The sequence below is a fragment of the Festucalex cinctus genome, chromosome 1, assembly GCF_051991245.1.
Source record: "Festucalex cinctus isolate MCC-2025b chromosome 1, RoL_Fcin_1.0, whole genome shotgun sequence".
In the NCBI taxonomy this organism is placed as follows: Eukaryota; Metazoa; Chordata; class Actinopteri; order Syngnathiformes; family Syngnathidae; genus Festucalex; species Festucalex cinctus.
Window position 1 is genome coordinate 43,617,007 of NC_135411.1, and position 15,658 is coordinate 43,632,664.

At 38.1% G+C, this 15,658-nt stretch overlaps 1 protein-coding gene across 1 annotated transcript in view; it reads left to right on the top strand.

The window, feature by feature from the left end:
- brinp2 (bone morphogenetic protein/retinoic acid inducible neural-specific 2) overlaps window positions 1-15,658 on the top strand; it is a 195,050-nt gene that overhangs the window by 106,672 nt on the left and 72,720 nt on the right. The window contains exons 3-4 of the mRNA XM_077536658.1: window positions 5,996-6,186; window positions 12,473-12,654. Coding sequence (XP_077392784.1) covers window positions 5,996-6,186; window positions 12,473-12,654 — 373 coding nt within the window. The remainder of the gene's footprint in view (window positions 1-5,995; window positions 6,187-12,472; window positions 12,655-15,658) is intronic.

Here is a 15,658-nt window from a genome sequence, read left to right on the forward strand (position 1 = left end):
AATTAATAAACAATAACTAAAACCGTGTATATTATATATTAAACGTGTTGATTTTATCACTCATTTATGAAATTTGTAGGGCTATATCCATTTTCTTGACCGCTTATTCCTCACAAGGGTCGCGGGGGCTGCTGGCGCCTATCTCAGCTGGCTCTGGGCAGTAGGCGGGGGACACCCTGGACTGGTTGCCAGCCAATCGCAGGGCACACAGAGACGAACAACCATCCACACTCACAAGCACACCTAGGGACAATTCGGAGCGCCCAATTAACCTGCCATCTTTGGAATGTGGGAGGAGACCGGAGTACCCGGAGAAGACCCACGCGGACACGGGGAGAACATGCAAACTCCACCCAGGAAGCCTGGACTCAAACCCGAGTCCTCAGAACTGGGAGGCGGACGTGCAAACCAGTCTGCCACCTTGCCGCTCCAGGGCTATTTATATTTTATATATATAAATATAAAAAAAAAAAAGCATCTGCTAAATGAAAACCACCATCAACCGCCCCACTTCTACACGGGATGACATGAAATCTCACGTGCTGAGGATTTTATTCTAATCAAAATTGGTGCAGTCTTTTTCTTGCCCATTACGTCAGCAAACTCCCATTGAAGACGGCTTTCGTTTTACGCAGGCGATACGTCAGCACGATCACGTTACCAGGATAATGGCGTTCCCCACGATATGTTTATATTTTGATACTTAATCGGTTTAAAAGAAAATTCAGGGAATAAGTTGCCAGAGATATTTCCAATACTGGAAAATGAGTTATAAATCTTTTGTCACTTTTAGAATTTTACAATGGATATTTTCACACACGTACGCAAGCACATATCTACATACACGACATACAATTTTCTAAACTCTTCAGTTACTTTCAGCACCCCCACCCGCCTTCACACATGGCAGCTAGGTAGTGACATGGGTTCAAGCCCTAAGTGGGTGGGCAGTGCAGGCACGTTATCATGTGCCTCCTTTTTTTTGTTTTTTGTTTTTTTACTTTGAGCACCTGCCCCTACAAAGGTCATAGCACACTCCTGGTCCAGACCATATGAACACCTTGTAGAATACACAATAAAATGCAGTTTAAAACTAAATCTAGTGGCCAAAAAAAAGACTTCCCACATAATGACGTACAAACTAAGACAGCCAAAGAAGAAAGCCACCAAGGTTGAATGGATACTGTAGCATCATGTGCTAACTGCGGAGCTGTTAATAATATGAATAAATACAAAAACATGACTAATTGCTGAGAATGGTCAAAATCAAACTCAATTTCCGCTAGAGGTACAGACAGCCACCCCTGCCCAATTTAAAACTAATTGCGGCAATCGAAGGCCTTTATCTGCCGTGATCGGAATGCATTTTAACTACTGTATACAAAGCAATACACGCTAGTTTTGAGGACAGATTTGAAACTATGAATTGAAAGAATTAAGGCAATAAATTACAGACTGGGCACGTCCGCCTCCCACTTCTGAGGACTTGGGTTCGAGTCCGGGCTCCGGCCTTCCTGGGTGGAGTTTGCATGTTCTCCCCGTGCCCGCGTGGGTCTTCTCTGGGTACTCTGGTCTCCTCCCACATTCCAAAGACATGCATGGCAGGTTAATTGGGCGCTCCGAATTGTCCCTCGGTGTGCTTGTGAGTGTGGATGGTTGTTCGTCTCTGTGTGCCCTGCGATTGGCTGGCAACCAGTCCAGAGTGTACCCCACCTACTGCCCAAAGCCGGCTGAGATAGGCTCCAGCGACCCTGTGAAGAATAAGCGGTCAAGAAAATGGATGGATGGAATCACAGACTGCAACTGATGTAAATAGAAAATGGAAGGGTATCTAAAATTGCCGAATTGGCTAGTAAATAAATTGGCCCTAGAAGTTTGCAGTAGTGGTCCATTCGGTACACCTGAAGTTAACTAATGATGATCTGACATGGGTCACCGGGTCACCATTAATGTCGATCCCTGCAATACTTTTGAAACGTAAAATTTAACCAAATAACAATGACTAAAAATAATTTTAAAGAAAGTCATATATATCCCAATATAGCATTTTTGGTAAAATGGTATTAAATTAATTGCAATTTTCTTTTCTTTTTTTAATTTCAAATTTGTAGTTCCTGCTCATGAAACGGTCACAAGATATACTCATGATGGCGGCTGTCAAGATTACTGAGATACCTTGAAATAAGGCTGGATATCAGCCCGATACGGACACCTGGTATCGGTACTAGCCCATCCCGAGTTGTAGATTATTCTGCAACTGACCAGAATTAACACACAATTTAGCACAATAACATGCACAATGATATGTGCACACTGCACATTTATATAGAGTGGTATAGCACACATTCACAAAGCAGTTGCATATTTTTTACAAATAATGCCAATAGTGCCGAGTAAATACAAGGGGGGAGGCTTGTTTGAAGCTAATTTTAAAGTACTCAAGCTGGTTCTAATCGAATCATTTAATTTGGCCTTTAATGGAATGAGCTTTTATTGAAATTAAGCAGAAGGCAAGCTGCTGTTGGATTTACTCACACAACTGTACTCACTTCAAATATGTGAGTGTAAATGTGGCACTCACTTAAGAGCAGGTATTTCAAGATGAAACTTCCTGTATACCCTTTAAAATTATTATGCAAAAAGGACCAAAATGTCATGAATAATGCTAGATAAAAACACCCTTTCCAATATTACATTCCTAGCAGCTGCACTGCTATAAAATGACGGTTATGTTCACCGTGAGAGCCATCTGATAGGCTCTGTCTTTCTCTGACAACTAATAATGTCCAGGTGTTATTTTCCAACATGTTGCCAGCAGAAACCTCCAAGGAACTTCTCTGCATAGTCAAGAGTTTCTTTCTTTTTCTAAGATGGAAACTAAATTTCGACTGTTTCAGCTAAACTAAATGCCAGGGCTGCAGGTGCAATCGCGGCTGTGCTAAAACAGTTTAATTAACATCATCTATCATCATTAGCCAAATAGTCAGCCAACGGTCTTACTGTTAACTCTTGGAAAGCAAAGCGAGGAGAGAAGAAAATGATTCACAGCTCATCTTAGCTTTCTGCCCGTCTTCGTTCAGCCTCCTTGCCAAAACTCAGTCACTGTGGAGAAGCCCAGCAAACACATCAGTCAAAATCAACACTAGTTAATCAGTGTACAACCACTGGCTGCCACTCTCCCTGGATTAAGCATTCATCTGAAACCAATGCTCAGTGAGCCGAGTGATAGCTACTGACTAATAGGGCAGCAATTAATGACTACTTTGATAGTTGTCCAGTCATGAATGGTTAAAACGATGAATTGTTTGTTTCTTTTTTTTATTTTATTTATTTTTTTACTTTTGTTCTGTATTTCTTGTTTTAATTGACTGTCCACTTCTGCCGACAACAAAAACACGTTTTATCACAAGTCTTGTGCGTGAAACTCAAGCGTCGTTGCTGTGGGCACTATGGGCAACTTTCCTAAACATTTGTATATTTCGAATGTTTCTATCCTCCAAGTCACGTGTCAAGATCCGGTCCTCGAGGGCACGAGTCTTAAATGAGCTTAGATATGAATCAGTTGTGTTGAACGTGGTGAAACCTCGAAAACATGCAAACTCAGGCCCTCCAGGACCGGACTTTGACACCATTGCTCCACGTACTGGGTTATCTTGCTTGGATAGGATCGTAAAGGAAAATTCCTAGGCAAAAACGAAAATCCCTAGCTCATCCCAAGAGGCCTTAGGTCAAAATATGTAGGATGCGGGTACAAGTCGCTTTGCTAACGTCATTCCCGGTCTTCGCTGATTGGTTCTTTCCACTTTCTGTTTGGTCAATAATTGTCCTGCCTCAGAAATGTGCTTGATTGCGACTGTGGTTCCAGGCTCGGGGCTATCGATTATACATTTGTCACATATTGTAGTTAAACCAGTGGGTTACAAAAAAAATAATGAAGGGAAAATTCAGCTTCATGAACAACTTGCGATATATTTTTACTCATCCAAATGGTGCTCAGACACCATACATACACACAAGGGCACAAACATAAAGTAGTAAATGAATTGTGTCACTGGTAGTCATCATTAGCAAGCAGCAGTTTTTAACAGGTGGCATATGGCATAAGTCTTCACATAGCTTTAACTAATTTCATTGGAACGAAACATGATGCTGATGTTTACAAGAATGATTTCCCGAGCTTTTTATTTATGTATTTATTCATTTATATCCAGATTTTTTTTTTAATGTAGACAGTACCAATTTTGCATATGTTACTTAATGAAAACTAATGGTTCTGTAGGCAAGCATTTATGAGTGTGCTGTGTGAGAATGAACCTCCTAATGAAGCTCTAATTTCACCAGAATGTCCCTGAGGCATGGGTTGCCGAGAAAAGCTTTGTCATGGTTCGTTAAATTGTACCTTCCTTTTCTTTGAAAATAGACACTATTATGTATGCAGCAATGCAACTTCAACCTAAATAGTCAATTACTGCTTTCATTGTGGTGTCTCAACGATTCCATTCGTCTCTACTGTATAGTGCAATTTGAAGGGACAACACCCAATTGCTACCATCATCACAATTGCGGAATATTCAAATGTAAACAGCTGTCTTTCGACTCAGACCGGTAGCACAGTATAAAGACATGCCGCACACTGTCTGTCTACGTCAGTGGTGTCCAAACTACGGCCCGGGGGCCATTTGCGGCCCGCCGTCCAATTTTTAGTAGCCCGCGACATACGCTAAAAATGGCATTTGACTCAGTTCAAATAAAATAAAAACAAAAATGTTTGGAGAAAAGTAAGAAGGGAAGGTGTCGAAAAACACAGTTGATATTAAAGGTTATTTTCATTGGCTAAAACTAACGAAAAAACTAAAATTCAAAAAACAATTTCGTTAACGAAATAAAATAAAAACGAAGATGCTTTTTAAAAAAAAGAAAACTAACTAATATAAAACTAACTATAATTATAGCAAAAATGTCCTTCGTTTTAGTCTTTGGTAATTCATTTAATGCATGAGCCTTTGGGGGTGATTTTAAATGTGATTTATAGTAGATTTATTTTTATATAAACTGGAATAATGACGTCACACCCATGGTGTTTTTTTAAATATTGCGCACAAGTAATACACATAAAAAAAAATAAAACTAATACTGAAACTAACTAAACTAAAACTAAGCATTTATTAAAGAACTAAAACTAATACAAAAACTAACTGAACCACCCTGAAAACTAATTAAAACTAACTAAATTTAAAAAAAAAACTCAAATCAAAATAAAAAAATTAAAATGAAAAATTCCAAAACTATAATAACCTTACTGCCATATTACAAATAAATTGGTTTATATAACTGTAGCATTTTTCTAAATATGCAAAAGCACAAATAAATTATTTGTACAATTTTTAGGACTAAACACAATTTCTCTTCATAACATTATGTGGCCCTTGCGTCCTTCGGATTCTCTGTATGTGGCCCTCAAATGAAAAAGTTTGGACACCCCTGCTCTACGTTCGTGTTGCAATATGAATATGTGTGTGAGTTTGAGTGAGAAGTCAGTTGTGGAATTCTGGTCTGAAACGCACACGCAACGCGCTGCAATATTCAGCAATTCCTGCTTTGCCAACAAATTATGCAGATGAGGCAGATCTGCTCGTTTTCTACTTTGATTTGCATAATATTTACATACTGTACCTTGGGGTTACACTACATGGCATTATAGGAGTTCTTAAATCATTAAAGACACTTGAAAGTAGGTAATTTTCTCAACTCTTTGTTTGTCTTGGTAACAATGGCATTTAAATAGGCTGAGGTAAAAGGCTGTTGATCAATTTTATACCACCATCAAGTTAGTCAAACTTGTTCGGTTCAGGGTGACAAGAAAGTTGTCTTATTCAGGTGCCTCTTTTATATGCGTAGGTTGTCAACAGTAGCACTGTCCTTTATAAAGAAGGGAGGGAAGTTGAAAGAGTTGACTTGCGTGTGTATTTTCTTTTATATGTATTTCTCTTGTCAGGGAATTCAGCCACTGGAAGGTAAACAGCCTGGCTACCGAGAAGAGAGACTTCTTGAAGGCTCCGTTGCCCTTAGCACCAGAGTTCCTACGCAACCTGCGATTACTGGGGCGACGGCCAACCTTGCAGCAAATCAACGAAAACCTCATCAAGAAGTATGGAACGCACTTCCTGGTGTCTGCTACCCTAGGAGGTAAGAAACAGCTTCAGGTAGCTTTGTGGTAGCTTTCAGGCTCAGGTTATAAAGCGTCGACATTTATTTGAAACAACCAATTGCTATTTTACTTTAAAATGAACGTCAAGTCTGTCGAAACGGTAAATTGTGGGCACGGCCAAGTCTGAAACAATAATTCATGTGTCACCTGCAGCATCTAATCACAGCGCTTAGACCATGTTACTGTTCAATCATCCTACCTCTAAATGAGCATTACTTGCTGCAAGAGCTGGCAAGAGCGGACGAAGGATAAAATTGACCCGTTTCTAACCATATGTCTCACTTTATTGGATTTCTTTTTACCCTCTTCGCCCCTCTGAGAGGATTGAAGTAACTCACAAAACAGAATTGCCTGCAGTATTGATTTTAGACACCTCACAAATCAAGGCGGAGACCTGCATTATACGTTCAGAGCGACATCCTCGTGATATTGACACACTGCAGACCCTGGTCATCACTTAGTATAACATAACTTCACTGCTTGGTATATACGGTCTGTGGAAAATTGATTCCAGGCTATATATATTTTTTCCTTGCCACTGCTTGATACAAGATTTACAAGGCATAGATTTATAAGGCCACCATTTTGAGTGCATTCAAAGCATGTCTGTATTGTTGAATTTCACTAGATGAGCATATTTCTTCACATGCAAGCCACATTTTGTTCAAATTAACCACACTTGTTGATACTAGGACTTCGTTATAATTCACCAATTACAGAATCAAATCATATGTCATTGCATGGAGTGCACTACGGTTCAAAAAAGTTTCAATTTTAAAGCAATTTGGTTCGATTCAGTAGGATTACGATTTGATTCAATATGGTAAGGCTCAATTTGAGAGAGTATGATACAATCAGTTTCTTGGTGTCATTTTACTAACCATAAGAATGAACGTGTCAGTATTGTTTATGTGGCATTTCCTTCAAAGATGTTTCTCTATATTAAAAGAAGATTCATTAACGTATCTCGATATATTTTCAACTAAATGGTTCAGTTCGGTTCAATTTGATGCACCCCTTGTAAATTAAAAACTGATTTTGCATTTCAAATAGTTACAACCTTACATACGTATTACAGAAAAAAAAATAACATAAAAAAATCTGACTAAGCTATTTCTGCCCAGGCTGTAACTTGGAACATTTTTCAGTGCCCTACCTCTCTCACACTCACTCTCCTGCTTGCGCTCTGGCCTCTCAACGAAAAACAAAATAACTTCAAATGACTGAATAGAGCCAACTTGAGTTTCAGTCTTGAAACCTTTTGTATCACTATAATAATTCATGTGTAGACCTCATATTCCTAGGATTTTAATTGAAAAGCAGTATTATGTCAAATAGTTGTCATTGATTAAAATTAATGGTTCAAGGAACACTGATTGTCACACTCATCTCAGTGGGGTGATTCAATATTTGTAAAGTTTTAAATAAATATAATCATCATCATAAAACATTTGAGAGAGAGAAAGAGAGAGAGAGATTGATTGATTGATTGATTGATTGATTGATTGATTGATTACTCCAGTACATTCCCAGCACCCAGCTTGTCCAATATTTGTGCCTTGTGGTCTGTTTGCATGGAACCATCCGTCACTTGCTCTCCACTTAATGGACAACTCCCTTATGGCACATCGACAGGGGAGCCCCATCTGACTAATGCAGCCACAGACTGATACTTAGACTCTAGATGTAATTAACAGGCTCAACTAATTGGGCTCAGAGAGTCTGTGTTCTAATGGTACTTTGGCTGAGCACGCATATTAGATACATTTGTATGTTTCATTTGGCTTCTTTCATCTAATACTGTTGTATTTCTAAGTAAAAATATAAATATTAATTGTATTTTCAACAATGAACCAACTCCAGACTTTGCCTGATTTAATTAACACGATTTTCAAGCAAGGTCTACAAAGTGAATAATTCTCCCTTGAGTGAGTATTGAGTGTTATAGAAATTTTGTCTAATCTAAAGTCAAACCATTTCATTTAGTCTCATCTTTAAAGCCTTTTACAAGCAAGTTGAGGCTGGTATTATTTCCCACTTAAAAATAATTTCGGATTTCCTGACAGAGTGCATTTGTTTGATTTTATTTACCCATATACTTACTCACAATGGAATGCCCACACGTATTTATGATTCCTGCCTCAGAAATGTTTAAAACACGTCAACTCAGGACCTCACGTAGCTTAAATATAGGATATCAGCTGCTCCTTAAGCACAATTCCCTAAGAAAGTGGCCTCACAAATAGACACAGACCAATATGTTTTGTTTTTGTTTTTTCCAGGCCCACGTTGTCAAGGAGGTCAATAACCAATATTTGGAACAGATAGTCTTTTCAATATAAGGGACAATATTAGTGCCAAAAAACTTAATTAAAAAAGTTAAAAGAAAACCTCAAACTACGAACAATTTAGTGCTGAAATGTCTTTATGGACATGTTAATTTTGGGAATGCTGAAGCATTCCCACACGTAATTGTGATTTTTATTCTCCACACTTTTTTTTGCCACGTAACAACTCACACATAATACTTCTAATTTAGACTGTTCAAATTTCAACTAGCTAAAAAAAATTCACGCCTCCCGGGGTATATATTGTCTGATTCCACATTACTTACAGTATTTGCACAATTTAACATTTAATATCAACTTTTCCCCATTCATTTTCAATGGGCAGTCATTGAACTTTTTCGAAGTATCACTTTCTACGCCCACTTCCATATATATAACTTATCATCATTACCAGCTGTCTGATACTGCTCGGTGGCACAGTTGGTAACGTGCATTGTCCAGTAACCAGGAGGTTATAATTTCATAATCTATCTCTCAATGTGCTTTCAGCATTCCCACGCAATTTCTCTTGAAATTGCACTTAGTCTAGTTGAATAACTTTTTCAGGTTTGCAAAATAATATATATTTTTTATTTTTATTTATTTATTTTATTTATTATTATTTTTTTTAATCTTAGAGAATAGACAGTCTTTGTTTTAAAATTCTAACAAAAAGTTCAGGGGGCTCTCAGGGCCATCAATATGTCTTAAAAAGTTAAATGAAACGTTAAAACAAGTAATCTTTAATTCTAGAGAAAATAGAAATTTTAAAAGAATATTTTAAGGTGGCTAATGCCTACCTTAAAATAGGTGTGTTGACGCCATTGGCAGGCGCCAATGTGTATATTCACAAACTCACTAACACAGAGCTCAACAGCGTCTTTGAAACTGAAAGCCGTTTTTTGGGGTACTGATCATGCAAAACGCTACTAATTTGATACACACCTCTGAAGCAACACATTTGCTGAAATGACTTTGAATTATGCAGTTTATATTTTAATGATATTCATCAATGTCAACACTGAACATGTTAACAGCGCTGATCATGTAGGAAATATATCAGGAAATATGTTAATATGCAACACTATATTTTTCTATGCAGCTCTGCAAGTGTTTTAAAAATGATGACTTTTGCAACATTCCGACTCCCGCGGACACCACGTGTGTGAACCCTGCTCCAACAGATGGTGTGCTGTTGGTTTGGGAGGTGCGCGCCGGATTTACTAAGGTTGTGACACAATTGGCAACAGGTGTAGTAAGAACTGCAAAACTAAACGGTGCATATGAAACCCCTGACATATTAGTTGAAATCCAAGTCAACTACATCAGCACCTCCTTCTGTCCTGGCATGCTTTAGACAAGGCACGAGTTTGCCTGGGATGTCCAAAGCATTTTGTATCCATGCGGCCCTAAAAAAAACATATTGATGAGTTCCAGAAAATAAATCAAGCCAGCAACCGCATCAAAACAATTTGGTGTATCACTTAACTCATCCCGATTTTGTGTGTCTGAAATGTGGAAATGTAAAGTTGAAAGGAAGTTTGTCATTGATGTGGTATGACTCCTTCTTGTGACTTGCGCCAAGTGAACGTTTTGATCATTCAGACTCCCCAAAATTGTATTGCTGAATACACGATTCGTCAAGATAGTTTTTGTTGGCATTTCAAAATTGTTTACACGAGCAGAAATTTCTCCCCGCCCCCTTGTCTTTTGCCTGTGCTATGCTGGCACCGCTTTGCCCCTGGTGTGCACCTGCTTTTCAGACAAGCTATTTAAAGATGAAAATCAGCCAGCACATTTTGTCTCAGGTTAGGCAAATCCTATTTTGTGTGCTAAATTCATTTAAACCTCCCACAACGCTCTAAAGGAACTTCTCACAGTTTTGAACGTCTGTTTGCATGTAGGCTTGTGCCTGCTTTTACATGTGCAAATCTTTAGTAAGTGTGCAACACACCTGCTAACAGCACAAAATCTGTAATCACAAACACACAATTTACTGTAGCTATTTGGGGGATCTTAGTAAATGAGGCCCTGGCTGATTTTTGCTTCCTTTCAGAATATTTTTTGGGAACTTGTTGCAAAAAAAACAAGATGATCATTTACAACATTAATGAAAAGTTCACATTTTTATAGTCAGTTTAATTTGTGAATTTATCATCTATCTAATACACATTTTTTTCGTGTTTTGTTTTTAATGTCCGCAGCTATTTTTTTTCCCCCTGGTGTTCTGTTTTTACATCTTCTGATTATATTATTATACTTAAATACTTAATTTAATATTCAATTACATTACATTATCATACAGTAGTTGTCAAACATTTATTGTGGCTGCATGTCCGAGCTCAACATGAAAAAGCTGTCCTGCTATTGGTTCAGAGCATTCAAGGGCCAATAGGATATCTTAGATCAGCATGCAGTGAGCATGTGACATACCAGTGAATGTCGTGCACCAGCAAGACACAAGATATTGCCTCCAAAATCCTATATTAGTGTTGGAATTAACCGATACCAGTGTTTTAATGCAGTATCGGTATCGGAACAACACTAGCGTACACCCTTTCCTATTCATAGTAAATAGCACTCAATGCATACCCAATATTTACATTAAACTAGGACTGCAACTAACGAATTTTGAGGATTAGTTAATCTGTCAATTATTTGGTTTGTTAGTCAGTGAGTCCATCCACATTAAAAATAAATAAATAAATAAATAAATAAATAAATAAATAATTTCCATACATTTATCCAACAACAGGACATTACCGGTATTTCAAATTTCAAAACATGCATTGTTGAAACAATTTTTGGTTTTGTCCGTAACATCAATTAGAAAATCAGCACAAATTGTCGTCAATGTTTTCCAAAAAGCAAATGTTTGAGAATGACTTCAAAAAGTGGAAAAAATTAGAGCATATTTACAGTTGAGAGACTGAAACTCAACATTTGGTTTCTTAACGATTATTAGAAGAATGATCAATTAATGAGATCACTATCCTTGCACCTCTACATTGAATTGGCCATCCACTTGTAGCACTCACAAGCGTTATTATTGTTGGTAGTTATTGGCGATTTCAAAGCTATATTCCGGAAGTTTTTTTTTTTTTTTTTTCGTGTGGGCAATGGATCGCATTTCTTGACTTTGTAGTCTCTCATTCACGTCATGTGTTATGTCTTTTTTTTTTTCCCAAGCTAAACGCCTGTCTTGCGATTTCAGCATTACTTTTTGTAAAATGTTCATTTATATACGTATCAGTCCACTTCAGTCACATTGCCTGTTTCAATAGCTCAATCTTGATCTTGCAGTTCATGAGCTGAACAATAATAACTGGGGCTTTGCCTTGGCGTCTTTTCTGCAGGCGTGTAGTTGCTCTGCCATATGATCGGTGTGAGGCCTTCAGGGCATTTATTATTACGTGTTTATCTTTCAAATTTTCATATTTTTCAAGCTTGTCGATTGTCTGTTGCATGTTGTGTCTTTATTTATCTTGGTTTTTATATCTTATCCATCAAGTCATGGAGTACATTTTGTTGTTTGGCCATTTGCTCAGTTTGTCTGACATGAAGTTTAGTGATTTCCTGATCTCCTCCAAATCCACATCAACTCTAGAATGTTTGGTCGCAAATTAAGATTGTTTTTGCTATTTTCTACCTTTCTGTTTTTGTTTGATCATTTTTTAGAATATCAAGTTTCTTCTGGACATGTCCTTGTGGTTTGCTATTGTGGTTCTCTCCAAATGTTGGTCCATTCTTTGTTTATACCAACTTGGATTCAGGATGCTGATGATGAGGAAGTGTTCTCTAATCCAGAGTTGAGATTGAATGAAATTGTTCAATCATAAGTGTTTAAAAAAAAGAACTAAGTAGATAAATAAGAGAAACAATAATGTTATTATTACTTATTTTTTTTAGTCAGTCTGACTGATTGTTTTATCCTCAGGGGAGGAGTCATTGACAATTTTCCTGGACAAGCAAAAGCTGAATAAGAAGCCCGAAGGCAATAGCAACAGCACCGTGGTGTCTCTGGAGCTGCTCCATCAGCTTGCTGCTTCATACTTCACAGATCGAGAAAGCACCCTAAGGAGACTGCACCACCTCCAGATTGCCACTTCAGCAATTAAGGTAATCTATTTGATGCTCACCCAACCTTTGTGTGGGACCTATACTTGTACTTTCTAACGGTTGCACAGTTATTTACCAGCAATGGTGTTTACTTCACAATACAGTGCCTAGGTGTGGAATATCTCATAGTTTTCCAATTGGAAGAACAACCTCCCTTCAAGCTAAGCACACAGGAATTAGCAGTCTTTTTAAACTGTCAGTTTGGGACTTGCTCCATTCTTCATCTGTAACAAATAGCTTTTCTGTACAAATGCACATAATCTTTTCTAAAGATTATTTCCAATGAGCTTCATCACTCAAAAGCGGAAATGCAAGGAAATGGTACGATAGCTTGACTTAGGAGTTGAATGAATTCTCTGACCACTGAAATGAACGTTTGTTTGTTTGAAAGTAGAGTGTAAACAATGAATGCATCATTATTTTATACTCCAATACAATGATGGACGTTGTGCTGTTGCTTCTGATGTGTGCCCAGTATGATACATTCGCGAGTATTATATATGTAGATTTTGAAACAGCGATGCTTCAGTAATATTGGTTTGTAGTGTATAATAATATATGCCTATTATTGTTTATATGCTGAAAGGTTTCTAACTACTGCAATATTGATGCTAATTCAGTTGGCCCATCTATGTCATTTCCCATTTTGTGTTAGCATTAAGCTCGCTGACCTTCATGAGACAAAGTTTCAACTGGTTTTTAAAAACTGGCTCAAGACTCTCATTAAATGAGCTTTTAACTAATAGTTATTTAGTTCATTTCTAGTATTTTATTTCTATTTACTGTATTTTATGGTCACTCTGCTTTTGCATTTTAGATCTTATGTTTTTAAATAATTTTAATCTATAGAGTTGTAGGTCTAGTTGTAGCAATATTCTTCAATAATCAGTGATTCCTGAGAGGGCGCCCTCTGTACCAGGACCTCGGGTGGGCCGATGTAGTGGGGGCTCCATGCTGATAGCCTGCGGCCACATCCTACCATCTGGTCCTGGTGAGTTGGTAGCCTCAGCTGGATGTTCCGTACCCAGGTCCATTACGCCATTATCTTTTAACATTACCTACAAACACGCTGATGATTCATGGAAATGGATAGATTTCAAAATCAGTTTTGAACATACCAGCCATTTCCATTGTGTTGGGGTTTTTTGGGCAAAGGTAGAAAGAGACAGGAGGTGGTGGCTTCATGGTGGATTATCACAGGAATCATAAGCAAGCATGCTGTGCATCCAGTCACACTCAAGTAATCTACCAGCTGATACATATTTGGATTGTGTAAACAAAATTCAAAATCATTGACCATTTGACACTACCAAGTAATCTACCAGCTGATACATATTTGGATTGTGTAAACAAAATTCAAAATCATTGACCATTTGACACTACATAATAATGACATAGACCAAACTTAACTGTGATTAGTATTGTCGTCTTTATAGCTGCAGATTTGTAATATATAATGCAGCAGTTTTTCAGCTTTGTGGTAGGCCTACTGAGTATTATATTAAAAACAAAAGTGAGAAAACATCAAATGTCTTAAGGAAAAATGGTAAGCTGCCCATAGTTGAATGAATCCAACAAATGATTAAAATTCAGGTGCATGCTGTACATAGATGTTCTTTTACAGCCAAGAGATTTGCACACCCGCCAACACAAATTCACACATTAATGAGCCAGAGCATCCTTTACATACCTCTGACAAATAATGATCTCTGCTATGCAAGCCACCTGCCGGGGTCTGTTCTGCCAATTCTTGTCACCCAGGAGGAAGCGGCACTGAGTGGGATGTACTTGACCTGTGTCCATGTATGTCTGTGGGCACTTTGTGGCTGCAGCACAACATCAAGTGAGATGCGGGAGTGAAACATTAAACATTAAAATAAACCACAGTCGGTAAATCTTCTATGGAAACAGTTGAGACCACTCACTTATGTACAATCCGTCTTCCATAAAGCTTCACTAATGCAATGTATGAGTGAGGTAAAGCCATTTTCTGTTGCAAAGGAAGGAGACTCTATTTTTATTTATTTTTTTTTGCTGAAAGAGCCATAACTGTAGTGTAAACAGGAATATAATCTAAAAAGTAAATGCATTTAACTGAAGAATATTTGTTTTGGTGCCCTAGGATTGTCGTTTGTTAGCTATGCTTAGTAAAAGTCATAGTACAGCTTTCATATTCAATATATAGTACCAATTAAAGGCAGAGAACTGCAACCATTTGGAACATAGTGTTCACAAAGCAATAAAGAAATTAAGCCATAATTATGTCCTTAAACACTTTTTTGAGCACAGTAAAGCAACTGAACTAAAATATGCAATCTGTAATTTTTAAAATTGCCATTATGGCCATTTCCACATGGAAACAGAATTGTGTCATCAGTTTTATTTATGTTCTCTTTGTTCTCATCATTCGGCGCTGTATAACATCTTTGTTCTGCAAGAACATCCATCCATCCATCCATCCATCCATCCATCCATTTTCTTGACCGCTTAATCCTCACAAGGGGGGTACTGGAGCCTATCTCAGCCGGCTTTGGGCAGTAGGCGGGGGACACCCTGGACTGGTTGCCAGCCAATCACAGGGCACACAGAGACGAACAACCACCCACATGCACAAGCACACCTAGGGACAAATTCAGAGCATCCAATTAACTTGCCATGCGTGTCTTTGGAATGTGGGAAGAGACCGGAGAACCCAGAGGAGACACACGCAGGCACGGGGAGAACATGCAAACTCTGGAAAGGCATATGTCATGTTTGTTTTCAGCAGGCCATCGGACTCCTTGTGGCAAAAATTCGGCAGAGGATCCATCCGAGAATGGGTCCATGATTCCATGACTCTGAAAATGGTAGTATTGCTTAAAATAAAAGGTGTAGGTCATTTAGAGGTCTGTGGCACGCTATGATTTTTGGACCTGGACCTTCAGCGGGGATTTAAGTGACATAATCAACCTCTTAATAACACGATCTTGTTGCAAAATAACTAGGAATGGTCAATGCCACATTC